General features: G+C 37.8%; 1 protein-coding gene across 2 annotated transcripts; it reads left to right on the forward strand.

Annotated features, from left to right (window-relative positions):
- The first annotated feature begins 1,100 nt into the window (after window positions 1–1,100).
- On the forward strand, window positions 1,101–27,831 carry GPR155 (G protein-coupled receptor 155). 2 transcript variants are annotated; one of them, XM_066553857.1, is made up of 16 exons: window positions 1,101–1,217; window positions 5,370–5,875; window positions 9,344–9,743; window positions 11,072–11,237; window positions 12,435–12,590; window positions 13,622–13,705; window positions 14,935–15,055; window positions 16,336–16,420; window positions 16,502–16,592; window positions 17,621–17,894; window positions 18,506–18,607; window positions 20,336–20,469; window positions 21,948–22,043; window positions 22,889–22,953; window positions 23,625–23,762; window positions 25,840–27,831. In XM_066553857.1, exons 2-16 carry the CDS (start codon window positions 5,416–5,418, stop codon window positions 26,057–26,059), a joined length of 2,592 nt encoding a protein of 863 aa, XP_066409954.1. In that variant the 5' UTR covers window positions 1,101–1,217; window positions 5,370–5,415; the 3' UTR covers window positions 26,060–27,831. The 2 variants fall into 2 exon arrangements, with proteins under 2 accessions (XP_066409954.1, XP_066409955.1); XM_066553858.1 differs by having other exon boundaries at window positions 25,787–25,956.
- Window positions 27,832–27,942: the final 111 nt, after the last annotated feature.

Here is a 27,942-nt window from a genome sequence, read left to right on the forward strand (position 1 = left end):
TGAACAGAACTGACAATGGAAAAAATTCATATCTGACTCAATGCTCCATAAAATGTCAGTCACATCTTTTTTGGTTGAGATAATTCTCCATTCTGTTTTGGTCTTTTTTGGGTTTAACTGAAAGGGAAAGAGATTTTGGGGCTTGTTTGGTTGGTTTTTTTCCTGGAAGTTCCTTGCAAGCTTTTTGAGTACTTTTTTTTTTTTTTTTTTTTTTTTTTTTTTTTTTTTTGCTAGAAGTTTGGAATGGGAAGCTACTGAGCACACAGACTAGTCGACATTCCACCAGTCAGGAAAAACTGCCTTGCTCCCAGTGGATCACCTATTGCCACTACTTAACAAGTAAGGGAAGCGGTTAGAGTCTGGTCAGGAGGGGAGAATGAGGTACACTGAATTCACTCTTGCTGTCTCTGCAGCAGCAGAATCTGTCTTGGCTCTCAGGAAAAGGGCAGCTGGAACTGCTCTGCCCTCAATTGCAGTACAAAGGGAAAGCCTTGAGAAAGCTGTGTCCTTGTTTTCTGCAAGAGAATCTTGGTCATTACCAGTCTTTAGTTTTTACTGGGGAATGACTGACTGGTCAGATCTGTGGAACCGACGGCACGTGGAAAACACGGGGTTTTGTTTCTAAGCGCTCTGACTGCCGGGGAAAGTTGGAACGGGAGTAGGAGGTTGAGGGCCAGGCTGCCGCCGGGAGCCGGCGCCGCTATCGGGCCCGCCGAGCTGCAGGTGACGCTGCCTCGGGCCGATAACGGGGGGTGACCCTGCCCGGCCTCCCGCCCGCGGGGCTGCGGGAAGCTGGCGGCAGCCACGAGGGCCGCCCCGGGAGCGGCCGGGGCTCGTTCCGCTCTCGTACTCCGGGGGAGGCGGCTCCCGAGCGCGGGGGAAGCCCCCGGGGCCGAGGCGGCGGCGGAGACCCGGGCAGCCCCCGCGCGGCAGCGGCCGAGCCGCCATCTTGCGGCTGCTCCCTCCCCCGGCCGCGCCGCCGCGCAGCCCCGGCCTGCCCGGGGTCCGCCCGGAGCCCGCCCGCCCGCGGCGCTCCGCCGGCGCTCCGCCGGCTGCGGCTGCGGGGCTGTCGCTGGCGGGGCGGGCCGGGGCGGGCCAGACCTCCCCTCCCTGGCCTCGGTACCGGCGGCCTCGGCCTTAGAGGGGTTCTGAGTTTGGCAGAGCACAAACCGTCCCCACGCACCCCGGTGCGGAGGCGCCTACCGAAAGCTGAGTAGGTAAGCTGCCCGCTCCTTTCCCCGGCTTCTGGCGCTGTTTTCTGCTGAGGCAGCTGTCACGCAGGGTAGTGCTGCTGGTTTTTAATCTTTGACTGGAATGCCCTGTGCTCCTAGCTGGGATGACCATGGGAAGAGAGCAGCGATGGGCCGGGAAGGGGCAGGCGAGAGGCGTTGGTTTTGTGTTAGCTCTCTGGCTGCAAGTCAAAGGATTTTACATCCTACTTTGGCAAGTGGTGCAAGTGAGCTGCTTTTTAAGGGGTGCTGGCAAGAAAATGTTATCTACCTTTTGAAAAATGTTTTGCTCTTTACTTCAGAAGTATATATCTATTTGTTGACAAGCCCAAATGTCAGCTTAAGTGAAAATTACGTGGAGGTATGTTTTTCATTCATTTTCTGAGTTGACATTTGGTGCCGCTGGCAGCTCTTGCTTCATTTGGTCTTGTCTGAGCTCCTGCACTGCCAAAGTTTTGCAGAGCTTGAAGTGTTGCTGTGAGCTGTGCCAGCCGTGTGCTCCGGGCAGGCCTCAGCATCCCCAGGTGCCCAGGGCACGCGGCTGCTGCACAGCCAGGGGCTTTCCTGGAATGGCATCGTGGGAGAAGGATGGAAAGGGAAATGAGATCGTGAAAAACAACTGGCATTGTCCAGGTTTCCACATATAGGTGGCACATTTCTTGTGCTAATTGCTGTTGCTATATTGTTCTCTCTGTTTTCTTAGCCGAATAAAGAGAAAAGTAAAAATTGTGGTTAACTTGCAGAAATTAGGAACTGCAGTAATCACTTCTTCCCACTTATTTTATCATTTTATCTCCCTGAAATTGCTTCCTCTTTGACTTCACAAATTTTTACATGAAAATGCATGTAGTACATGCTTATCTTAGTTGAGAACGGGGTAGTAGAGCTGCTACGAGTGGTAACTCTTCCTACCCCAATTCCATTTTAATTTTCCTGAGTAAAATAATGTGTCATCCTTACGTTAAAGTAGGAGAGTTTCTGCATTGCATTAAAGTAGGTCATGTTGTGGGATATAATTTATGAACAATGTGCACGGTCTTGCCAGTGTCACCATATTATCCTGAGAGTGATTACCAGTTGGAAACTTAAGAGTGAGAGACCAGAGGGGAGATATACATTGAAGTTATCTCTTTTATTGACTCGTGCTGTCTTTGACTTTCATTAGAAAAAGAAGATGAAAGGGGTTTTCCCCTTCCTTTGGTGAAGGAGGCAGTTTCTCTATTTCTGTACTCGGAGAGGAACCTGATGTTGCTTAACTCACAGCTGCTGGAGAATTGAGTTTCTGGTCTGGTGAATTTTAAGAATTTACAAATATTGACAACCTACAAGAGAAATGTTTTGTGGCAAGTTTAAACTGCACTTGTTATTTGCTCTGTGTCTATTGTTGGTCTTCATACAAGGTTTCCTCTCGTGCAAGCTGACAGTCTGCCTGCAAGCAGCTATGCTTGGCACAGTCGACAGCAGATAAGGCAGCATTATTCCTAAATGCTGTGTCTGTATTGTCCTCCAGTTCCCAAAAATGCAGCTGTGGCTGAGTTCTCAAGGATTCAAATCTCAATCCTCAATCCCTGAAGGGGTAACTACAAATCGTATCTTCTATGGAGTCAAAGCTAAATGCTTTCCCTTGCAACTGTATTATATTTCCTTATTTTAGTGTCATTTGTCTGGTTAGTTTGCTACATCTACTATAAGAACAAACTAATTTCTGTGTAGAATATATCAGGTTTTGGGTTTACATGAGATCATTACCTCTGATTTCATTAAGAACAGTGAATTGAAAATGATTTCACTCTTGTGAGACGCTAGTTTGGGATAAGCCTGAAGTGTAACAAGGCTGTATATTAAATCTGTGATTAGTCATTACATAATCTCACAAAAGTTATATAAATGTCTGTATCCTATAGAGCAATAAGTGCTGAGTGTTAAGCAGAATGCAGAAGCTTGCATTTCTGGAAAACACTGCTTGGCAATAGATGCTCTGTGTTAAATATGAAGGGTTTGGGATGTGCATGTCTCTCGAGCTGAAGAGATGATTCACTCTCAAAGCCCTCTGAGGAGTGCCAGGAGCAGCTTTTACTGTAATGGAGTTCTTCTCTTTGAAACTCTTGTGGTTTACCAAAAATTTGTCCTGTATGACTTGACAGGGTCCCTTGTAATGAAGTTGAAGGTAGGCTGAAGGAGGGCTGCAGGAATCTGTCTGTCTGTCTGTCTATCTATCTCTCTTACAAATGATGGTTAGGGTTGTGTGGGTGTGTATCCATGTCAGTTTTGATCTAGTGAGGAAGATACAGGATTTAGTAGGTGCTATTGACTGATACAACGTAAGAGTCAGTCACGTTTAAGTTCTGAATTATGAAATGGGGACAAGAGCACTTGTACCAATTTTGTGAAGAGAAATAATGATTTTTATATAGGAGGAAGAGAGGCTTGTCATTAGCCTTGAATAGGAAGGCACAGGAGAAGGAATGCTAGAATTTAGGGATAGATATGGCTGGAGTACACTCCCACTACAGATCAAATGTTGCATTTAGTTAAAAAAGTTTCAGCTGTATCTTATTGCTGAAGAAAAGTACCTTGAGAGAGCAGTGGGTAGGTTGAACACATTGCACTGCTGGGAGCCTTACCTCTGTGCAGTGCTGTAAGCTTGGAGAATTTGACATGGAGCTGTGCTGAAAACCTGCTTTTTACCTTGCAGCTAGTATAGAATGTGGCTGATTTCTTTCAAGAATTCAGTGTTGGAAGTCTGTCTCTGGTCCTCTTTTGAACATTTTGCAAATTCAAGCAATGTCCTTAAGTTTTTTAGTAGAAGAAATGGTTTGTTGTTTGCTTCATTTCTTGCAAGTTTTTCCATTGTTCTGTAGCAAATAATACATTGAGCTCCTGGTCCAAATAAATCTAAGCTAATATATCATCTATAATATAAGAAAGTAAAGCCTTTATAATAAGCCCTACTTGGAGTGAGACTCATTTTCCTTGGGAGAAGGGATAGCCAAGGCTGCTAGACAGATCTGGATGATGCAGCAGCTCAGTCCGGATGAATTACCAAAGCATCATAGAAGTGCTTACCAAAAGCCTCAGGCATAAATAAGTCATGAGTCAAAGAGTTGAAGCTTGTGAATATGTATATGCTGGATGCCAGGGTGTTAAACAGACCTTACAAGACCTCACCTTTGCACTGACTTGATTTACTTGCTTATTTACGTGGCTGGTGTGTTCTGTGTTCCTTGTGGATAGGATACAAAGAGGCTGGGAAGACTCTTAAACCAGTCGCTAATTTGCACAAATTGTGCCGTACAAAGCATTGCTTGGGACTTGGCAATTTTGACTCTACCACTGATACCTTAAATAGCTTAGGGGAAATCTGTTCACCTTTGCCTTAGTTTCTATCCCTACAAAGTGAGGTAAGTCATCTTGACTTCCTAAACAAAGTACTCCAGGATTTAGTCACATCAGAACTTTATGTGCAGTTACCTGATGGACTGCACAGGTTTCAGAGCTATATTACCAAAGCCAGATCTGTTTCTGGCAGGACCTTGCTATTCACCAATGAATATTTGTGTTTGATATACACTCTCTTCATCTGATTTGCAGACTTTACATGTCTGCTTCCATATAGAACCTCTGGTGTTGTAATCAGCCCTTCCAAAGGCAATTGCTGCTAACAAGTGAGGAATGGGGGTCAGCAGATACTTCTGTTATACATAAATGCTTCATGCATGCTTAAATTTCCCTGGTCCTGACCTAAGGAATTGCGTGTAGAAATATGGGCCAGCTCTAGTGCAATGAATTAGATCACTGGCTGCTGTGTCACCTGTGGATTCTTTGCTAACTCAAGAGTGTATCATTAGCACATGATATTGAAACATTGGGAGAGGTCAAAGTTGCTCGAAGCAAAGTACAAACTTCAAGGGCGATATGATAATTTAAACTCTAAATTTTTCTGGAAGGTAAAGAGGACCTTGCCAAATGTTTTTGTACGAGAGTGGAGAAGCTTTGATTCTTCATCACATTTATCTTTCTTTCCTGATGCTCAGTTCTTGTAGGGGCTATTCCTGTTGTCCATTCTGTAATAATTTAAGAGGGCATAAGCTTGTACTTAAAGGAATAAAGTTAATAAGTGTACTTTTGTTCCTTTTACAGATGAGATCATTTCACACTCTTCTTTTGGAAGAGGTGATCAGAGGAAATGGATAGCTATTCAGACTTGACTGCAAAGAGCCTCTCATCTTCAGCTAACATGTCTCTTTCTTTGCCTGGACAAGCTGGACTCAACACCACCGGCGATCCCCCTTCTATGTCAATAAGCAGGCTTTTCCCAGCCCTGTTGGAATGCTTTGGAATAATTCTTTGTGGCTACATAGCTGGAAGAGCCAACATTATCACATCAACTCAGGCCAAAGGACTGGGAAATTTTGTGTCCCGTTTTGCACTCCCGGCTTTACTGTTCAAAAACATGGTGGTACTTAATTTTTCTAATGTGAATTGGTCCTTCCTGTACAGTGTTTTAGTTGCCAAAGCTGCTGTGTTTTTTTTAGTCTGTGTTTTAACATTGTTGGTAGCCAGTCCTGAGAACCGATTTAGCAAAGCAGGTTTGTACCCTATTTTTGCTACACAAAGCAATGACTTTGCACTGGGATATCCAATAGGTGAGTACGTTTTCTTCTTTAAAATTAATTGTCACTGTTCTAGATGTGTTTGCTTTTATATAACCATAATTTGAAATTGACTTCTGAATTGAAGTTCCATGCAATTGAAATAATTTCTGAAGTGCCTCTCAAATTCTCTTTGAGACTGCTCATCATCTAGGAAAGATTAAACCAAAACAGGAGAGCGAGTTGGTTCTAGCAAAACAAAAAACAAGATGTTTGATTACAGAATTGAAAATACAACTACAAAAGGCAATGTCAAATATGCAATTCCAGATTATATGTAACAGGTAGATCCATATTTTAGATTACTTTAGGAGTTAACAGTATCCTTCTCATTATTCCAAGGCAGCATGTTCAGGAGAATCCTCAATATTTCTTATTCTCTTCAAATTTGCTTGATATGTATCAAGCAAATATAAAATCTAGACAAATGCAATTGCATACTTTTTTTAAATGAAAATACTGTGTTTCCCTCAGTTGCATTTCCTGAGATTTATTCCTCTTGAATGAAATCAGAAGTATGCCACAAATGGGGCTGTGAGAATTATACCTTTGTATATGCATTTTTTGGTATGCATTTTAGATGCTAATTAGAGCTTCTCTTTTTTTTTTTAATATATGTATTTTGGGGGTCTCTGAATGTATTTCCATTGTATCCTGGTTAAAACATTCTTTCAACTTTTACTTTCTTGTAAGACTGCATATTTCTTCAGGTACTTCATGATTTATAAGATATGATTTATATTTTTTCTATGTATGATAGTGACAAAATCTATGACATTTAGAGCTTTACTGGAATAGTTACTGCAACAGAAACATTGTAGGCTTTTGAGGTTTATTTCCTCTCGTCCTTTCCCTTCTCCCATCCCCAAACTTTCACTGGTGTTGGCTTCATGCTGTCACCTGTGCAAACTTTTTGCTATTAGTAAAATATTACCCAAGCTTCTCTGAAGTGTTTGAGGGACTGGTCAACAAAGAATGCCTTGCTGTTTTTATGTGGTAGAGATAGTGTTTTCAGCAAAGCCTGATCTTTTAATGAAAAAACTGTTTTAAATGCTGTGGTGGTGGAAATTTGTAAAAGAAAAAAATCAATATTGACAAATTGTGCACTAAACCAACACTATTTAAAAAGGCATTTTGAACTCTTAATCATTCCTGAGTCTTCATTCCATGTAATTTCTTTAATACATGACTCTTATTATTTATTATTTCTTTATTATGCACTTTCTTGAAAAGATTTGCACATAGCGAAATCAAAATGCGAGTCAAATTTTTGAAGCTTATCACCGTTTTTCTATTATCATGGTTATGATCGTTCTAGATTAAAAAGTGATGTTGGGGTAAAAAAGAACCAACTGGCAGAGAGGTTTGTTAGCACACCCCTGATATAGTCAGAATTACTATGATAAAAAGCTTTGGGGTTTTTAATTACGGGGTAATAATGATACAAGTCTGACAATCAGATTCAGGTGTTCTCTAGAGCTGTGTGTTAAAGCAAAGGTGTAGCAGAGGTGCTGTGTGGGTGACAGTCACTGTGACTTTAATCATACTCATTATATTAAGCATGGACAACTGGTGTGTGATTTATATGTACTTTTGAGCAGCTGGGACATGGAGAATTGATTTTTTTTAAAAATTAAAGTATATTTGATTTCAGTTTTTTCTTATGATCAGCAAGCAGGCACCGTGATTTAAATAAAAAGAAAAACTTTTCATCAGTGGTAGGAGTTGTGGATTATTTTTACTGCCTTAAGGATTCTGTAAGACTGATTTCTTATTTTTTTTCCACCCACTGACTCAGTAATCTTACTTCAGTTTTTGTACCCAGTAAAATGCATTCTGACCTGATTTAAAGTTATAGACCTTAATTTTATAATTATAGACCTAATTTATTGTCCTAAATATACAGGTTCACTTTACCAGAATGTAAAGGTTTTTTTAAATTTTTCACTCAGACATTAATTACACGTGACTTGGATGGAGTTGTGTTCTAGTGACGTGGGCATTCTGTATAAAGCAATATAAGACATCAGTCTCAGGTTTGAGGTTTTTTAGGAAAAAGCCTGTTTGCATAACAAGTCCAGCATGTTTAAAGTGGTTTTGATTACCACGTTGTGTTTAGTGCTTAAAACTGGCTTGTTCAATGCAGTAACTAACCCCAAACCTGGTACTTCTGTTCAGCAGTCTATTTTGGATTTTATACAGCTAGTTCTTCTACATGTATTTTAATAATGGCCTGTAAAAGTAAAAACTCCCTTAGTGCTTTTTTTTATATACGTAAGAAATCAGCTAGTTGAGAATGTCAGTTTATTTGCTCTAAAGAGGAGACTGTTCAAAGTGAGTGCTGATTTAGCATTTGGAAGTTCCTGTCATTCCAGAGGCTTAAATAATACAAAGGTAAAACTCTTTGGATTTTGAAAAATGTAGTCACGAGGAAAAACTTTTTCAGAAAAGGTTAATAATGTTATTAATAATTATGAATTGCATAGTATATATCTAATGCATATTATATGTAATAATTATGATAGAATTAGCAATATATACATACATTATAATTGACATACTATTAATAACTATAGCATATTATTGATAATGACTAATAACAAAAAGTTATTAAATATAACAATTGTAAGTCAGGTAAAAGAGAACATTCTACTTTTAAAGCATTGAGGTTTTTTTTAATTCCCATTAGAATTGAATCTTTTATATGTTTCCAAAACATTTTGATTATCTTTGAAGCACCTTTAGTACAAACTTGAAATAAGAAGCAATTCTTCTTTCACTCAGAAGTATGTAGTAGTAATGAAGGCAAAAGCTTATGATTTGGAGTTCCTTGAGGGACCATAACTACAGCAGTAACTCTTGTCCTAAATAGTCTCAGAGAATGAACCAATAATTATGTAATAAAATTTTTTTCCCAGTAGTTGCTTTGTTGTGTTGTATTGAATCAATGTAGAAAGATCACACCTGACTTACCCATTGAAAACTGATTAAGTTCCAAAGAAGTGAGACTCCCTTAAGATGGGAAGCAACTTGTATCCTGAAAAGGTGCTTATAATTCTCCACAACTGTCATGTTTCTGGGGAGGAAAATCTAGTCAGAAATAAAGCCAAATTTTTTCCAGTGTTTGGGATGACTCAAAGGAAATACAGAATTGTTACATTCTTTTCTTTCTTTTTTTTCTGTTTCTGGTGGCTAATTGCAGGATGATTAAATAGCATTGAATAGTTAATCTTTGGTCTTTAATGTGTTCTTAAGATAACTGTTGCCTAATATGATAGGACATACTTCTCTTCCTGCATTATCTTATATTGATTGTTAATGAAATGGATTCCTTCAGTTCCTTCTGGAGGAAACTTAAATAATTTTCTTTAGTTTTCAGAGAGCAAAATTTAATTTCGGTATTTCAATGTATTTTTCTGCTGAAGTGTTATCACTCATAACTCTTCATTTCCTGTCTTCTAGTTGAAGCTTTATATCAAACCACTTACCCAGAGTATCTCCAGTACATTTACCTAGTGGCTCCAATATCTCTTATGATGCTAAACCCCCTGGGGTTTATCTTCTGTGAAATCCAGAAGTGGAGGAATAATCGCACTGTGTCACAGAGCAAAATCAAAATAGTGGGCCTAGCACTCCTTCGAGTTTTGCAGAACCCAATTGTATTCATGGTCTTCATAGGAATTGCTTCAAATTTTATTCTTGGCCAGAAAATTCCTGAATACCTTGAAAACTTCCTTGATGGACTGGGCAGTTCATTTTCTGGCTCTGCACTTTTTTACCTTGGACTGACTATGGTGGGACAAACGAAAAAACTGACAAAGGGTATGTTTGTTGCACTGATCCTTCTCATCACAGCCAAACTGTAAGTTCAATTTATGTATTCTTATACTTTTGTTCTCTAGATGTTTTAAGCTCTGAATACCCTGGTCAGATGGCTTTTCTCTCAAAAACATTATGATAATAGTACATTTCACTCCCAGAATTTGAGTGAGTGCTTCCCAAACTCTTTGATAAAATACAGCTGTTCATTTTTAAAGGAAATTTAATAGACTAAAAACCTGTTGTCAGGCTCTGCAGAGAAAGAAATTCAGAGGTGCTGTGCCTTCATGGACTGCTTACAGGCCATCTGTCGTGAATTGGGTATTTGGGGAATTAGTAGCTTAAATCAAAATTTACTAAATAAATAGATAGTAGTGAGTTCAAATATATTAGATTAGTATTTGTATTTTATTTGGCTTAAACAAATTATTTGGCATCTCCAAATTAGTTGTTTCTCCTTACTCTATCTATAAGTCTTTGAAACTATACTGGAAGAGCATAAAAATGGTCACTTCATGCTCTAAAACTGCTTGACTTTTAAGCATGAATAAATGCCAAGCTCTGTTTAGAACTTCTACTATCATAATCTTCCCTTGAATATATTTCAGGGAATATTCATTTATTTATTTAATATAAAATATTTTATTTCCTACAGAACTACAATTAACTTAATAGAATGTTTGGGTTTTAAGTTTATACTGTAAAATTTGAAGATGCATTTCAGTATCAAGTACAACTAACTCTTAAAGCTAAAGACCTAGTCTGTAAACCAGCTTAATGACAAATTTCGTAATGAGAAAAACTGTGAAAAACACTGGGATTTAATGTTACCACTTTGTTTACTGTAGGCCTATGTAAGATTTACTTTGAGACTGTGTGAGATCTGGGCTATTGCTGAAATAGCCTTGATGTCACTGGTTTGCTGGCCAGAACTTTTGGCATGGGATACTTAAGCTTGAGCCCTTATTATATTTCAGTCAGCTTGCAGAAAGGTGGACTGAATTTCAGAGCTGCTGACTGCTTATAGCTACTTTTACTGTAACAGCTGTAAAATGAGAGAGTTTTTAATGTCTTGGCAGTCTAAATTTGAAGTTTGTACAAAGAATGTGTCTACATGGTCAGGGAAGCTGCTTCTATACCCAAGTTTGTGGATATGTTTGTCCTTTTTTATTTTAATGTAATTTGTGATGGAAGATTTTTAAGCAGCTGGGAAATATTTTGATAACAATAAAAGCAATCATTCCAAGTGATGTCTTTTCATAAGTAGTATTCAAAGCCTTAAATTTTCTTTTTATTCGTTTTCTGGTTAAAGAAGAGTCTATTATAGGTTGAGTAATATTTTTTCAATTACTTTTTCCCCTTTTCTTTCAGGCTCATGTTGCCATTTCTCTGCAGAGAGATGGTGGAGCTCTTGGACAAGACTGACAACGTGGTCAATCACACCAGTTTATCAAACTATGCATTTCTTTATGGAGTTTTTCCAGCAGCACCTGGTGTCGCAATATTTGCAAGTCAATTTAACATGGAAGTAGGAATTGTATGTAGTTAAACTTTTCCAAATATGTCCTAACTTTGAGCTTACTTTCTTTGATTAAATAAATAAATAAGTAGGCTTGAAGAATTTGCTTTTCTGAAGTATACATATCTTAGAATTGTACTCCCAGGATCTTTCCTGATGTCTTAAGTGTCTTGATAGCCCTCATCCTCTTTTTCTTTTTTAATTTGTGACTCTAATAGAAAGAGATAGGATAACTTCAGATATAAAGAACTTGTATCTTTGTTGGTTTTTGGGGTTTTGCTTTTGTCTGTTTTTTTTCAACAAACTTATCTTTGAGATGTTTTTGTAGGGGAAAAAAGAAATTACATTACTGACTTCAGTAAGAATAGTGTCATAGCTGAAAATCTGTGGAAGATCTTAAGCTTTAACTGATTCAATGTGCTGCCCTTCAGTTAAATCTTGTGATAGAAAGCATTTTACTTTTTTTATATGTACATAGTAGAGGGTACCTTTTTGACTTTAAATAGAAATTTTAGAATTGTTTCTTCCACTTAAAGTGACATTAACACACTTTTGTTGATTTTTCATTGTTTTTGATGTTTTTTATTTTGGAGTTGTTTAGTTGTATTTGTATTTTTAAGGAAAAGGGACAATAAAAGTAAATCTTGCAAGATAGAATTTTATACTCTACAAACTTAGGAAATTTCTTTAAAGCAGAGCCTCTAGTATGAGTAACAACTCACACTTCCATCACTGTACAAATTTGAGAAAGTAGACAATGAGAAGCCAAACTAGAAATCACTTGTAAATATATATGGTTTCTTCTCATGCATTGGTGCGTATTAATATTTGTATAGCTACATGGTTTTTCTAGTTATTTATTGTGTGAATGTTTATATCCAAAAGCAAATTGTGACAGTGTAAATTTACCCCTGGACAGCAGTTATTAGTTTATTTGATGCCCATGAAAAAGCTCTGTAGAAATCTGCAGTAGGAAACTCTACTCCTGCTATTTCAGAAGTTTGTTAAAATTTTCAGTTTAGCTCTGTGTATAAACCAGATACTTTCTGGCTCAACTTCTAAATAATTTGTTATAGAATTAACTCATTATTTGTGAAAGTTCTAGGTATGTTTAATTCAAAGATCCAATTTTGCCGGTTGTTGTATTCCTGAAAGCAGATTCTTTACCTTGAGATGCGATTGACTGGGTTGTTGTTTCTGTTTGACTCTTGGCAGATTACCTCAGGCATGGTGATCAGCACGTTTGTGTCTGCCCCCATCATGTATGTTTCTGCATGGCTGCTGACCATCCCTTCCATGGACCCCAACCCCCTGGCAGCTGCCCTGCAGAACGTCAGCTTTGACATCAGCATCGTCAGCCTCATCTCTCTGGTAGGCGCTGCCGGGGCAGGCGCAGAGAGCTCCAGTCAGGGCAGCCCGGCTGCGTCAGCAGCATCTGAGTCACTGCAGGAGCTGTGCTTCCTCATCACATCCTCAGCACAGGGGGAGGAAGGAGTTAAACATCCTGATTAAGCAGTGGGTCTGCTGCAAAGCTGCACTCTACAGAAAGATGAGTGACTGAATTAGAGCGTTTAGTGCAGAGCTTGAGAGGGTTTTTGTTAGGTTTGTGTTCTTGTTTTAGTAACAGGGTGTGGGGGAATTAAAGTACTAGTTTACACCACAGAGACTAGTTACATCAAGCCAAGTGAGGTGCTTGGATATCACAGTAATGAAGGCTGTGTACAAACTTCAGCTTCAGAAATGTCAGTGCATATTTGTTTAATGAAGTCTTAATGAGCATTAATGAAATAGTTTAACCTGAAAAATTTTTGTTTATCAAATTTCTGTACTAGAAATTATTTTCTTAAAAACTGAGTTGGTAAGCCAGAAGTCCAATGTCAATTTTGCTTTGGTTTTATAGAAAGTATAGATAGTATGATTATTTTTATTTGCTTTTTAAAAATAAAAACATCCTTCCATCCATGGAAGGAGTTGGAATTTTCTGAAGTTGTTGTCTCACTGAAGTCCTCTTGCCTTGAAACTCTGCCTGAAGGGAAGCCAGAAGTGAATGCTACCTCTTGCTGGTCAGATAATTTTGGGAGATTCAGGGAATGTGGGTGTGGATTTTAAATTCTAAATTGCCAGGCTACACTCTGGTCATTTGTGTCCTGAGGAACTAAAAGGTTTCTGTATGCTCCAGACAAGTGCTTGGTCTTTACTGGAAATACTTCACCAGCATGAGTGCACCAAGATGCTTTTTCTGACCACAGCTGCTGAGGCAAAGGGGCTGGCAGCATATTGTAGCAGTCATGTTGCTAAGATCTGTTGTGTATTTCATTTCATCATCATCTGCCAGAATACTTATCTTGTTCTTCTGGGTTTTGTTTTATTCTTTAATTAATTTTTCTTCTTGTATGTTACAGACCTGGTCTCTTACTGTTGTTGTTCTGAGTAAGAAATACAAACAGATTCCTCATATGATTACAACACATCTACTTGTTGCTCAGGTCAGTAATAAGGAGAATGCTGTTGTGTGAGGTTTAAGGTTTAAGTTTTTAACAATTTTGGAAGTTTGATTTTTACAGCGAGATCTTTATAGCAAACTGTGGAGGGCAGGTGAATCTAATGTGTGACTTGTCTAAACAATTTCAGTGCTGTGAAATACACCCTTGAAGAAAATGATAGTTAATGTGGGCACTGTGATTGCTAAACAGAGCTATAAACAATCAGAACAGAGAGTGGCTTCTGAGATGTTTTCTTAGTTATTGCCCAATACTGTTGAGAGCACTTCTGTTTCAATTATGCCCATCTGAAGCAATACCAGGAGCAGCAGCTTGTGTTTGACTCTATAGTAACCCTATTCAAGGAGCTAAATAGAAAAATAATCCTTGTACTGGTTTATATCCCTGAAGCTCTTGCAGAGAGATCAGCAGGTGCAAGTGCTGGTGCAAGGATGTGTGGGAATGAATGGCTGGTGGCTAGGGAAGGCCAATGCCAAGTGGCTCTGGATTAATTTTAATTGTTATTTAATCTGAGAGAACACTAAAGACTTCCTTATTCTCTTGAAGTCAACTGCACTACTGGAGCAGCGTGTGATTCTATAACATCTGTATGGTAGTGCTTTCTGAAGTGTTCTGTAGTTGGTTTTGTTTTTAATCTGATCATGGAGTCACATTTAAAAATGTCATGTATGAGAACTGCAGTTGCTTTTGTTCTGTACCAACAAAGCTAGCTTTCATCTTAAAAAAATAGAACTATTTTGTTACTGTTTCCACAATACTTCAGCCTATCTTTTTAGATTCCTTCAGTGTTAAAATTATCATATATGCAATATCAGTGTGTGACAACTGGTGCAATTCTTGGCTGAACAAACACCAATTAACCTCACTTTCATGTGCAAATAATTTTAGTTAAGTGGTTTGTACTTGCCAAAAACATCACCATTTTCTTACTATAAGGTATACAACGTTGGGGCTTTACCTGATTTGCCTTACTCCTAGTTTATAAGAGCTATATACTTGCTGTCAAAAAACCCCTCCTGAAAATAAGGTAGCAAAGTCAGGTGACACAATTGTGGCAGTACTTTACTGCTAAATGAAGTATCCATTTCATAAAATCACCCTCCAGTTCATCTGGGGGTGGAGTTTAAAGCTCACTGCAGGTATATAGCTCTCTGATAATTTTTTTTTTGTCATTCTGCTTTCCCAGTTTAAATGATGGTATCTTTTCTTTCCAGTTTATTGCTTGCATTGGAATGGTGGCATGGAATTTCACTGTTAAAGAGAAAGACATCACCATCCAGATCCTTGTATTTATATTCCTCTACAGCTCACTTTACAGCACCTACCTATGGACGGGTATGATTTTCCTGGGCAGAGCCCAAGTACTGTAATGAAAGATTAATGTCCTGAAATAATGTTAATTATATTCTTCAGAGTACTTGTTCCTTTCACTAGTTTGTAGTTCTACAAATGTGAATACCTTGAAATTGTGCTGAGGTTTAGTGTTAGGCTCTGCTGCTGCTGGTGGAAGCTTCTGCTGAGCAGCTGTGGCTTGCTTTGCTGGATACAATAGACTGGCTGGTGTGTGACAAGAGACAAGAGCCCACTCTCAAGGCAGAAGCAACTACAAGTAGAGTGAATATGGGGGTTGCCTTTCAGCTAGTCAAAGTCTTAATAATGCTTTTTAATTAATGCAGAGTTTAAGATTTTAATTATTCAGCATTAAGTAGATTTAAAAACTGGTGCAACAAAAAAAAAAATAGAAAATACAGAGTGAAGGGAAATACCCAGGTAACTTTAACGCCTCTTTCCCCCTGGAAATTGTAGTTTCTAAAAGCAATATGTGCACATAAGATTAATGCAGGAATTGAAATAGAAAGAATTGAAAGATGCTTCAAGAAGCTTGGAGTACCTTACATATATGATTAAAAGAAAAGAGACTTTAGATATTCAAGATATTTTTGTCCAGAATCTACAGGTTTAATTCCTGTGGTGTTTTTCTGGAGTGAGTTGCATTTATTTAGCTGAAGTACATAGCTCATGATTGGTGGGGCCTAATATAAATACCAGCTTTGCTTCCACATGAGAATGTTGCTGAGCTGCTGAGGAGTGAGTAGGCTAGGCAGTTCCAGAAGATACTCCCAAGAGAGTTAGGTAAAAACATGCAAAACTTTTTAGTTAAATTTATCATAGACTTTACAAAGGACTGGTCAGTTTTTACAGAAATGTTATAACTGAATGCAACACTATTTGTTGGTTGCTAAAGAGTGTTAGGATAGAAAACTGCTGTTTATACCTCAGGAAATGAGTGACTTGTATCTGAAATGTTCTTATGACATCTTTTTTACTCTTGTGAACCTTTCTTAGCTTTTAGAAGTGAATACTTAATATAAAATGTCCTGGCAGTTTTTCAGTGTTTCACTATTAACATGACTTTTTAGGCAATGGGTATTTCTAATTTACTTTCTCAGAATACAGTCAAACAAACGATTTTGGAATACTTGAAGGTCTGAGAAGAATATCTTAAGCTATTGAGCAGGTCACATCATAGAGTTTCTAGGCTCTGTACTTAGCAGTTCCCTTTTTAATAATACACAAGGCATTTATTCTTTTGGTTTTGTTTGGTTTTTTTTTAGGTTTTCTATCTTTTTCTTTGTTTCTGTTGAAGAAGAGAGAAACAGTAAAGATTCCCATTGGGTTTATCATCGTAGCTGGATGGGGGTAAGTTAATTCAAATGCTTCCCTGCTGAATTAGTAGGAGCATGATAAACATGTTATGTACTTCCTATTCTGTTCTTTCAGAGTCCCAACAGTTCTGGTAGGAATCTTACTAATTGTTGGTGAACGTAACAACACCAGTATTGACTCTGCCTTTTTCTATGGAAAGCATCAGGTAGGAACACGTTCTGTCCTCATCACTTCAGACTTCTGCCATGCTACCTGTGCAAGTAGCTTTCAGTCAAAGTGCAGGCTACTGTCATAAAAGTATCCTTGTAGAATGCTTATAGATTGATACAAAAATGTATTTCTGTCATGAGCCACTAGGAACATTTGTTTGGAGAAGGACCTTCACGTTTAGGCAGCTATGACTAAGGAAAAAAGGTAGTAGGCTTCTTAAAGAAAAAACTTAGGAGTGGTAATGAATTACAGAGCTCTTTTCCTGATGACTAATTTGTATTCTAGCGTGATAGTTATCTAAAATTGTTGTTATCCAGTATCTAATGAATGGCTTTTGGTCTGTAATAGATAGGATATGCATCACCTGTGTAGCAGTAACTGCTTGCACTGTGGCAGGCTTCTCAGCACAATCATAGGTTGAAAGACCCTGAACTACCATTTTTGCCAGCAAATAGTTCCTCTTATCAGAGGATATAGAGTGTACTAGCATAGGTATTTGTCATGTTTTCTCCCTCTCTTTCTTATGGGCAGAGTCCATGAGTCACTCAGGATTGTTCATGTGGCACTTTCACAAATACTAAATAGCCTCAGAGTGGATTCTGGGTATCAGTGCAGGTGATTAGAAGGAAAGGCTAATTAATAGGATGCTCCCCATTGGCTAAAGAATGTAAATTAGAGCACATTCCTCTTTGGAGTGAAAAGGTACCTGAGCAGAACTTAACCCAGAACACTGGTGATCCTCAGAGGAAGGGGGAAGACAATGAGGGGATGTTTTTGGATTGCATGGGAAACGGGTCCACACAGGGGTCCACACTTTTAAAAACAAACAAAAAAAGCTCAGTTACTCAGGCAAGGAAAATTAGTCTCTTTCAGTGCCATGAGGTGCAAGAGCAGTAAATATAGGAAACATAGTCTTGTTCAGACTCATTTGTAAGTGTATTTAGAAAAGTACAGAAGTTAGAAAGACAGACATATGCAACTATTTTCCTATATTGAAGTGCATTTTCTTTGCTTTCTTAACAGATAATTACCACAGCAGTGGTACTGTTCATCAGTATATTGATGTCAGGTATCTCACTGATGTGCATGAACAGAAGTAGGCAAGGGTCCAGCTATGGGGTGTTGAACCCATACTCACCACGTAGCTCAGTGGAGGAGGTTGAAGTGGAAGGGAGTGGGCAGAATCATACTTCAGCCCCTATGACTCAGTCTTCTCCAGAATCTTCTGCACAGTCTTCTCCAGAATCTTCTGCACAGTCTTCTCCAAGATCTTCTGCACAGACATCTGCAGAAAAAGGTAGACAAAGTATATTGGTATAAAGAATAATTGGCTTAGGGTGCTATGAACTAATATTTCAAATGTTATTCTGAGAAGGACAGTTTACAGCTTCAGGTGTTAGATTAGGACAGAAGAAAATCTAGATATAACTGCCCAAGTATTTAGGTTTGTGTTCCTAAAGTTTGATTGTTACCATTGTAAGAGTTGTGTAAGTGAACAAGTGGATGATTTTTATGTAAGTAGTGATGCCTTGATAAGAATGTGATAAATGCAGCCCACTAGGCATCTTAGATTGTTTACCTACTAAATTGTCTCACTGAGATTAAATGCCAACAGAAACACTCATTGTGTTTCTAATCCTTTTTGTATGTAGCCTTTTTGATCACCTCCTAGTTTTTTGCCTGTAACTAAAAGTGCTTCTGTTGCTTCAATGGTGGTAGTGTTATGTTGAACTATTAGTATTAGTGACCCATTTACCCTTTCAACAAACTGGAAAAATTAAGTCTGTCTTCTTTTGGGTTATTTTTGAGCATAGTAGTTAAAGCTGCATAGAATGTATTGTTACACTTGGAAAATAAATTATGGTAGTGAAGGAAGCTAACTATCCTATTTCTGTATATATTTAATAGGTTGCTGTCCTTGTCAAACAACTAATGGTGAATTATCCTGTGCTAAAGACAACAAAGCAGTGTCAGATGCTGTTGAAAGCAAGATTCCTCCAATTGAGACAGGTAAAGCAGTAGTATCTCCTTGTTTTAATGCAGACTCTTCCCCAACATCTGTGTGTTATTCTCACAAAGAAACTGTTGGAGCTATTGTTTCTTGACTCCACCTGGATAACTGATATTTTGTATTAAAATCAATTATTAGGCAATATTATAGCTGTTTGTTCTCTTCTGCTGATAGTTGTTTGTAGTCTTTCAGTGTGCAAGATGGACAGTTGTTTTGGATGTCACTTTTTACCACAAAGATACTTTGGTGTGTTCTGAGCATTCAGACTTTACCTCTCCATTGTTTTCTTGTTTGGATGCTGGGAAATTGGATGCATAACCTTACTTTGCGTCAAGTTTTTAACATAAACCACTTTTTTACATCCTCATGTTCACATCTTGCATCTTTTAAAAAGCCTTTGTTGTAATCAGGCACAGGTTTTGAACACTAAATAAGATCTAGAGGAGCAAGTGCTTACTGCAAATTCGATTAAATGTCCATGCTGCTGTGTTCTATTTATGTCTAGAGAAGAGAGATGGAGAAAATCAACTAAGAGGGCCTTAGGAGTCACTAAAATAGAAAAGAACTGGATTGAACTGACTGTTCAACACCTGTCTGAAAACTGCATGCCCAGTGCATTCTCACTGCACATCAGTGTCAGTAATCAAAGCTGGCTGCCAGTACAACTCGGCTCTTTTTCCTATTTTTTTTCTTGTTTTCATGCATTCTTAACAAGGAGATCATATCCTGATGCTTTGTTTGCATGCAGCATAAACTTCAATTAATCTAAATATTTCACACTGAAGCATACTTCAGTTATGTCACATCCAACAAAATGCTCCCTTTCTGCCTATTGCCAACTATTTTATCTATTAAGTAATTCAGACAAGCACCATAAGAATGTCTTCAAGAATAAAGGAAGGCCAATATAATTTTCTTATCCTAAAAGATAAGGTAGAAAATACTTTTTGGTTGAGTGGAAATTATTTCAAACTCCTGAGTGAACACTTCAAAACTATAAATCAGTAAAAGCAAATTGTAATGCATACACTTGTGTAACCTTGGCTGCAATAATTACTAATTCTTCTATTATCTCACTGAACTGCTTCGAGTCATCTGGTACCAATTCCTTCATATGGCCTTGCCAGGAAGTTTTTCACTGCCATCTAGAGGAAGATACTCAGAATTTCTTAGAACTCTGTAGCTGGAAGACAAGCATCCATTCTCATTGTGTTTGACTCCGTTCATTGGTAGAATTATGATCATGTTCTGATATACTGTGTTAAAAATACAGTCACAGACCTGAAATAAATATGTTTTTCTGTCTGATGTAGAGGTAAACAACACAGATGCAGAGTAAAAACATTAGAGCTGACAGTATATTTGATTTTTTTCAGAAATAAATTTAAAATTTAAAAACTGTTCAGAGAAATATTTTTTCATTATTTTCATTACTTCTAATAGTGTTTTCTCAATGTTAACCACACATTCAGTTTGAATTAAATCTTTGAGAGAAAAGTTCTGTTGGAAAAGCTTTTATCAATTTAGGAGCACACATAAACTTCAACTGTTTCATTTGAGAGTAAGGTGTCTGAACAGGTTATTGTCAAAGCCAATATTAAATTTTGTGTGTCACTTCAGTAGGGTTACTTAACAAGGTAATTTGACTCAGCAAGTTACATGAACAAGTTTGTTCATGGAGTTCTGAAGATAGAAGCCTAATGAAGAATTTCTGGTTTGTTTTTCAGCGGATCAGTGTGTGAGTCACTGCAGTGCTCAAACGTGTGTGTTGGCTCAGGAAGAACAGCTTCTACAGACTGGAGACAAACAGCTGGCCAGACATGTGCTGCTGTGCTTACTTCTTATTGTTGGCTTATTTGCTGTAAATATTCTTTATCCCCATGTTAACTCGTTGAGGTAGAATGATTTTTAGGAAAGCTATGTAGACAATCCAGTAAAAATCTTCCATTGCTTAAGTAACAATTCATTAAATAAAACAGAGGCTATATTTGGTTCCTTACTGGAAGAGGGATGTCATACAGTTAATTTTTCTGTGCCACATCATAAATTAAATGCAAGTTAAGATTGATGATGCTGAGCAAGATACTGGAGAACACTAAAAGGGAAAAAAAGTGAAGTTATATCATTATATCATTCGTCACTATTGCCCTTCTTCCCAGTTTTCTCAAGAGTTGGTCTTCTTCCCTAGAGAATTATCAATTAAAAATATAAACTGAATTCTGCTTCTGGAGGAGACTACAAAAATTATTCTATCTGATCAGGCTTATACTGGAACTTGAATTTCTCTGAGGTGTTAAAAAATAATCTTAAGATTATTTTAAATGGGAAAATGCAATTTTGTTGGTTTTAGTGGTGTTTGGAGCAACATTGCTAAGTTAGTGTTGCCACTCATCATTACTGACTCCAAGATGTGTTGGTGGTTGCTCCTTTGTACAAGTGTGAAATACCAGAATGTAATGTGTTGGGGATATAATTTTAATTTTTAACTGTGACAAAGGCAAGAAACTTTTCTCTGAATGTAATGCTCAGTTGAGTTTCTTGTGGATGTCAGTTGGGAGAAGCATTTTTCTTTGAAATGGAAAATACTGTGGCAGAAATATATAATACTACAAAACAGGACAGTGCAGCACAACAGTGTGGGTTAGTAGCTACTGCTATTGCTTTTCAAGTTCTGTTAAATTGCAAAATGAAATGTTTCCCTCTCAAATTTCCTGTACCAAGTAGTCCATGCTAGTATTTTTTTGGCATCTTTTATATTTAAAGGATACCCCATCTGTCAGCCTATATTTTAGCTGTGTCTGAATGATTATGTAGATACTATGAAATAAGATGAGTTACTTTAAAGAATTAGCCTTTACACTCAAATGGGTTAACTTTGGAGGTTTTCTCCTTCTCTCAGGCATCTCAAATAGCTGAAGTGGTATGTGCCTCACCTTAACATAATCCTAACTCTGCAAGAAATATGTAGAAAGCACTGGCCTCAGCTAAGCAGCCTTAAGACAAACACTGCAAATCTCTCTGGGCTCCTATTGTCTGTGTTATGTTGAGAACCTAAGAATGCATGAGGCAAGTTCCTTACAAAAGCATGTAAAGAACTCTTACCCTGCTATGTTTTGCATTGTTGTGTTTAAAACAACCAAGGTTCCCCCTCCCACCAAGCTATTAAGCCTCACTGAGATGATGTTTTAAGGTGTTTATTCCCTCTTACTTGTCTCTATCTGAATAAGGAGACCATGAACACTGTGCAAGAATTATTAGCATGTGAGGAGAAGAAAACTTTTGGTTTTTGAAAGTTAGGTTATGTGTGTGGGTTTTGTTGTTTTTCTTTTTTCTTTACAGAATCTCTCCAGTTGCTTGTGGTGGCTGTTCAACCAAGAGCCTGGAAGGCTGTATGTGGAACTGCAGTTCTTCTGTGCTGTATTTAATTTTGGTCAGGTACTTACCTATGTTTGTTCTGAAAATGACCATGTTGGTGGGTGTTGCAGCAGATAGTGCACATCTTCTATGACCATGAACACTTTCAAAAGTGCAAGTGACAACTGAATGCCAAATGCTCATGGAAACTGATTAGCAATTTAGCCTTATTTGTACCAAAGCTTCACTGGTGTCTCTTCTGTGGAGTTACATCAGTTGCAAAGCAGCTCCATGGGTGCTGTCTCTGTAAGGTTTAAATGACTATCTCTGGTTTCAGTGACAGCACCATAGCAAAGATCTGAAGATGAATGCTGGTTCTGGCTGCACCTGGCCTGGTTCAGTGCTCCTGACTATACAAGGCAGCTTTGTCACCTGTGAAGGTGAAAGCCAAGCGGTGTTAATGCACACACTGGAGGAACATTTTACACAGCCATGGCACGTGTGCCTACAGGATGCTCTGCAGTATCAAGTAATGACAGCTCTATATAAAAGCTGCACAGAGAAAGGAATTAGGTAGAGAGCATTCTAGCACTTACAGCAAGTCTCTTCTTTCCAGATTCAATACCTGGCTACGTAAGGTTGCCAGTTATCCCAAAGTGTCAAGTGGCATTGTCACAGCATTAGTTTTAGTGAACTATTTCTTGAAGGTTTTATATGATGGACTATTAGGTATTGATATGTCTTTCTAAGGTCCAAACGGAAAAATCAAAGCAGAAACAAAATGCATTTTGAATAATATTTAGAAAAGAGGGATACTTTGCATGTATACATGAAATGTATTTGGCACTGAGTTTATAACTTCTGTCCTATAGAAACCAAAGTGTTTGCTTCATGTTGCATTTTCTTGTATTTTTTTTTTTCTGCAGGGCTTCATTTGCTTTGGTATTTTTGGCTTAGATAAGCATTTAATCATTCTGCCATTCAAGCGAAGGTAAATAGAATTTTTGCACTTACACCTATAAACCTAATTATTTCTAATAATCATTTTTGAAGGGTGTTGAGTTTTCAGTAGTAGTTTTCAGCTATAGTATTTGGTTTCCTATTTCGTTAATCTTCCAAATTTCTTTTCTCTCCCACTTGTAGTGAGGTTATTCTGCCATCCTAAGGACACTTTCAGAAACATAAGTCCTACAGGCTCCCTAGAGGTGAATTTTTTGCCAAATAAAGGATCTTCAGAAATAATTTCAGCTGATAAACTAAAACTTAGATCTAGATGCTGAATCAGAATGTGTCGTCACTGTTTTAAAGCTCTGTGTTCATAACCCCATGCCAGTAGTTTGTGTGGACAGACCCTTCCACAGTGGAGGAGTGAGTTGTACAAAGCTGCCTTTACCCTAGAGCTGACTGGCTGCCCTGTGAATCCAGCAGCTGGAGCTGGCTCCCAGCTACACTCTGACTTTCCTTCTGCCCAAGCCTAGAATAACACCTCTGTGTTCAAAAGCCATACAAATATATTAGGAAGATTATATACAAAGTATTGGGCACAAAAAGAGGTGGTGATAAGCTTCCTGGGAGGTCCAATTTATTTGCAGTTTCCCAAAAAAATGCCCCTGCTTGATTTGCTGTCTTGAATTTTTCTTTTTTTGTGTGTGTGTTTTGTAGACTTGAGTTTTTCTGGGGTGGAAGAGAAGCAGCAGGGCATACAGATGCCTCAGTGCCTGAGGAGATCAGGATGACTTGTCAGCAGTTTGTTCGTTATCATAGAGATCACTGTGTCAAAAGTATTGTCAAAGGCAGAAGGTAAGGTCCTTCCCTGCACATATAACCTGTTACAAAGCACATAGCTCATCTTCTGAAAACAATGAAATGCAGTTCTTTCTGTAGGTGATTCCTGTTGTGTATATTTATTCAAACCTCAAGATAAGGATTAGAAATTTAACTGTAACAGAAATGTTTCTAGCCTCACACTGAAACATTGGGGTGCAAGTTATGATATTATCCCACCTAGGTTTTAAATAAATTATAAAAAGTTTTATATCACTAAGGGATTTCTCCAGGTTTTGCATTTAACTGGAGTTCAGAGGATAAAATCTTTGTAAAAAAATGTACACCATAACACCTGTGGAAATGCATTAAGACCCTTTGTTTGTTTTGTTTGTTTTGTTTTGTTTGTTTTGTAGAGTAAGACACTGTCCATATTTGTAACTAAATGTTTACTAATATGTAGCTTTTATAGGAGGCAAAACTGTTGCAACTGATTGTAGTGTGTACTGAAAAGCCGCTCAACATGAGAGATTATAGTGGGCTCAGGACTTTGACGCTTCTGAGTTTATATAATTTCTTTTACTCATACCTCTAATGAAGCCTAAACTTCAATTTATGAGACCAGTAAAGATTTCAGAGGCAAATTATGTTACCTAAATCAGGATTATGCCTTCAAATATGTGTAGATAGATGAGAAGAAAAAAGCAGACAGAAGCAGCAGGAACAAGGAAAAGATTCTGCCTTTATTTAAATGTATGAAATGGAGACATGAAGTGTTTTAATAGGACACTCTGACTGTTCTTGTAATGTGAGCTTTTAAGTAGGACTACCTAGGCAGGGTAGGGTGGTCTTTTAATGGTCAGGTAGTCCAAAACCATATTGCAGAACTGTTCTAGACAGCATCATGATTTTGTTCAGTCTCTTCAGAAGTCAGTAATGTCCCACAAGAAAGATGTATCAGAAAATGTCTTGTGAAATAGAACAGGTTTTACAGCTGTTTTTCCCATGCCTCTGCTGCTATTGTGGTTTCTTTGGCTTAGGGCTGTTCATTTAGTTGTATTTTGTGGTTTTTATTATTCATATCCACCTGAGAATACATGAAATTATGACATTTGTTGCCTTATTGTTGTAATACTATGTTTGTGCAGAACTTGGTTCATGTTTATTTCCCCTTATGAATTAAAACAATGCATTTATCTTGTCATTTTAAATATTCATCTAACTTGATCCTATCCTTTTTGATTTAAATGTGCTGTAACTGGGACGTTGTAACCATGGATTTTAATTTATTTTCATTTTTGCATCTGCTAATAGATGTTAACACTTGCTCTGTGTTACTGCTGCTTTTAACTTAAAAAAAATAGGGAAAAAATGCTGTCTTTTAGCTCTTAATCAGTTCTAGAAACCCTGTGCTTGGGTACCACATAACAGATTTTAGATAACCAGAAACATTCATTGCTGCAGGTTAATTTTTGCATGATATGTCTGCTGCAACTAGGCAGATGATAGCATCATTGCCTCATAAATTAGTTTAAAAAATAGTCTTGTTGTAAAGGTTTTGTTTATTCTTAGTAATAATAATGTGTGGTCAATATTTAACAGGATATGCAAGTTATAAATGGGCTTTGTTTACAATATGTGTAACAGTTAGTGTCTGTTTAAAAGTGTTCAGAAATTATGAAAAGAATTAAAATTCAAACAGACTCCCTGTTGCTGGGGTTAGGTTGCTTTCAGGTCAGATATTTGGTTGCAGAAAGGGTCATGGTAAGAAGTACATGGGAAGTAAGTATCCAAGAAATAGAATTACATTGTGTTAGTTTTCAGGAAGAATGCTACTGATGTCCACTGAATTTTATTTGCAATTTGAATTTCATTTAGAAGCCTAAAACAACTTTGTATGTCCATATTAATTTTCATTGAAATGTCTGTAGGAAAAGGTAGTGAATACTGGCATGTCCCAAATATACAAAACTTGCAAATTCTTTTCTAACATGCTCTTAACTATCATGATGTCTCTCCTTGTTTCCTGCTGTTTTTCCTTGCCTTTCCCCATCGTGCAGTGGTGATACCAGATTTACAGAACATGTGGGTGAATCATTCCTTTGACATACAGGTGTGGTGCCAAGATCTCCACTGGTATCTTCTTTGGCTGTGACCTGGTGAGCTGGCTGATGCAGGTTGGCCTTGCCTCTGACCGTGGGGAGGCGGTGGTGTACGGGGACAGGCTGCTGAGAGGAGGCGTGCTGCAGCACATAACCAACGAGCTGGAGTTCCGCGATGAGTACCTCTACTACCGCTTCACTCCCAAAAAATCACCTGCAGAGAGCCACTGACCTGGGCGGGCAGGCAAAGCACAGGTAGTTGGGGTGAGTGTCACCACCTCTTCTGCCTTTACTACTGAAATTGGAAATATTTCTCAGAGAACTTTGTTATTCTCCCTTGTAAAATTAAGAGATGTGGTTCTACTCGTGTCTATTCTGAAGAAAATGGTAGAAAGTTATATTTAGTCAGCATTCCAACCAGAATGCTACTAAACAAAACCAGATGCTCTGGATTTAGAACGTTTTTTCCATTTTGAGCAAAACAAATTTTACTAAATGGTATGTGTCACTGATGTATTTTAGAGGCATTATAACTGCAGCTTTAATACTGAGGCCACAGCGAGGAAAAAAAAACCCCATGAAAGGTATTTTTCATGTTGCTGGATGTTCTCCATATTTTAGTGTGATGAAATAGTGATGCCTGTTTACAGTCTGGCTTCCCCCTGACTTCACAGAAGTAGGATTTCTTCTGTCATACCTCAGTTTTTACTACTCTGCTCTTGTCTAACACCAGGAACATTTTTGAGCTGCTTACACCTGAGATCAGGTGGGTTTTTTCCTCCCTTAAAGTTAACATACTTTAAGTTAAAAAGACAGAATTGCTGTGACAATGTTTCCAATATCAGGGGATTAAAGCTGGGCAAATACCAAGTGGAATAAGTAATAAGTAATGGTTTTGTACAAATCTACCCAAACTTAAAACCATAGAAATATTCAGCACTCTCCCAAAATAGGAAATTATATAATGGAATAAACAATTTATTCTGAAGTTTTGCCTTATGGTGGTAGTGACAGCTTTATCAAGAGCAGATTTTTACATTCTGAAATTAGCCTTTGCAGTTTAAATCAGAAATGCCACCCTCAAGTAAAGATTTTATGGAAGCCTTGGTTACATGTGCAATTCAAGACAAAACTTTTTCAAATCATAAAACTTTTAAAGTTAAATTAATGACTTTTAAATCTAATATATAAAGAATCCTAAATGAACATCTGGATTAGGGTTTAGAGTAGCTAAACATCTTAGATTTTAGCTGATTGGCTAACACAGGTTTCTAATAAACCTCAGGTATCCTCCAAATTACTTTAGTGTCACTCAGATTCCTGTGCACTAAAGGCAGAATCTTAGGACCTGCATGTTTTCTGCAATATTTTGAAAAGGCTGAAGACAAAGTATTGTATCTGATAGCCATTATGCTGCCCTTTTAAAACGGCAAGAACAGCATTTATATGTCCATATAAAAATTTTATGTAATGAGGGAAAGAAATCCAGGTAGTAAAAATTATTTGCTCAAGCATATGAATAAGTCTGCTCACCCTTTTTAAAAGAAAAGTCTTTCCCTTTTTTTTTAAGTACACAAATTTTAATTACAGCTACTTTTCCATCTATTTTGTATTAAGAATTAAAAGTGATTTTAGCAGCATAAGCTACTATTCAACAAGCAGTTGTTTTATAGTTGCTATAGTTTCCTGCAAGACTTAAATTGAAAAAGTAATTCCTTTTACTGTCAGTCTGGTTGCAGTGTGCACAGAAACATAACATCCTGCTGCTTATGTATGCTGTACAACCTGGTATATTTTAATGTTTTCCATCAACAAGATAATTGATGTTTGTATCAGGCTGTGGCCACAAAGGAAAGCGTTTGTGTATTTCCATTATGAATGTTGAAGACAGCTGCATCAAATATTTTGGAATAATTAGATATATGTGACTTAAGAGCAGAAATTGCAAGTATGTCTGCCTGCTAAATACTGCAACTTGTCAATAAATCTGTTACTTGATTTCAGAGTTCTGAGCTGTGGTGTGTGCGTGTCAAGGTTTACGGCAAATGTGTTTTTCTGAGAGATTTGTTAATGTGGCTCTTGGGTTTCAGTCCTGGTATTTCTTAAATCCATCC

The sequence above is a fragment of the Molothrus aeneus genome, chromosome 7, assembly GCF_037042795.1.
Source record: "Molothrus aeneus isolate 106 chromosome 7, BPBGC_Maene_1.0, whole genome shotgun sequence".
Taxonomy (NCBI): Eukaryota; Metazoa; Chordata; class Aves; order Passeriformes; family Icteridae; genus Molothrus; species Molothrus aeneus.

What these genes read in the sequence shown, in the direction of transcription:
- GPR155 (XM_066553857.1), top strand. Translation starts at nt 5,416, where the DNA reads ATGGATAGCTATTCAGACTTGACTGCAAAGAGCCTCTCATCTTCAGCT. An exon ending in ATCATCGTAGCTGGATGGGG is followed by an intron (nt 16,421 to 16,501) that starts GTAAGTTAATTC and finishes CTGTTCTTTCAG; the next exon opens with AGTCCCAACAGTTCTGGTAG. An exon ending in ACAGACATCTGCAGAAAAAG is followed by an intron (nt 17,895 to 18,505) that starts GTAGACAAAGTA and finishes TATATTTAATAG; the next exon opens with GTTGCTGTCCTTGTCAAACA.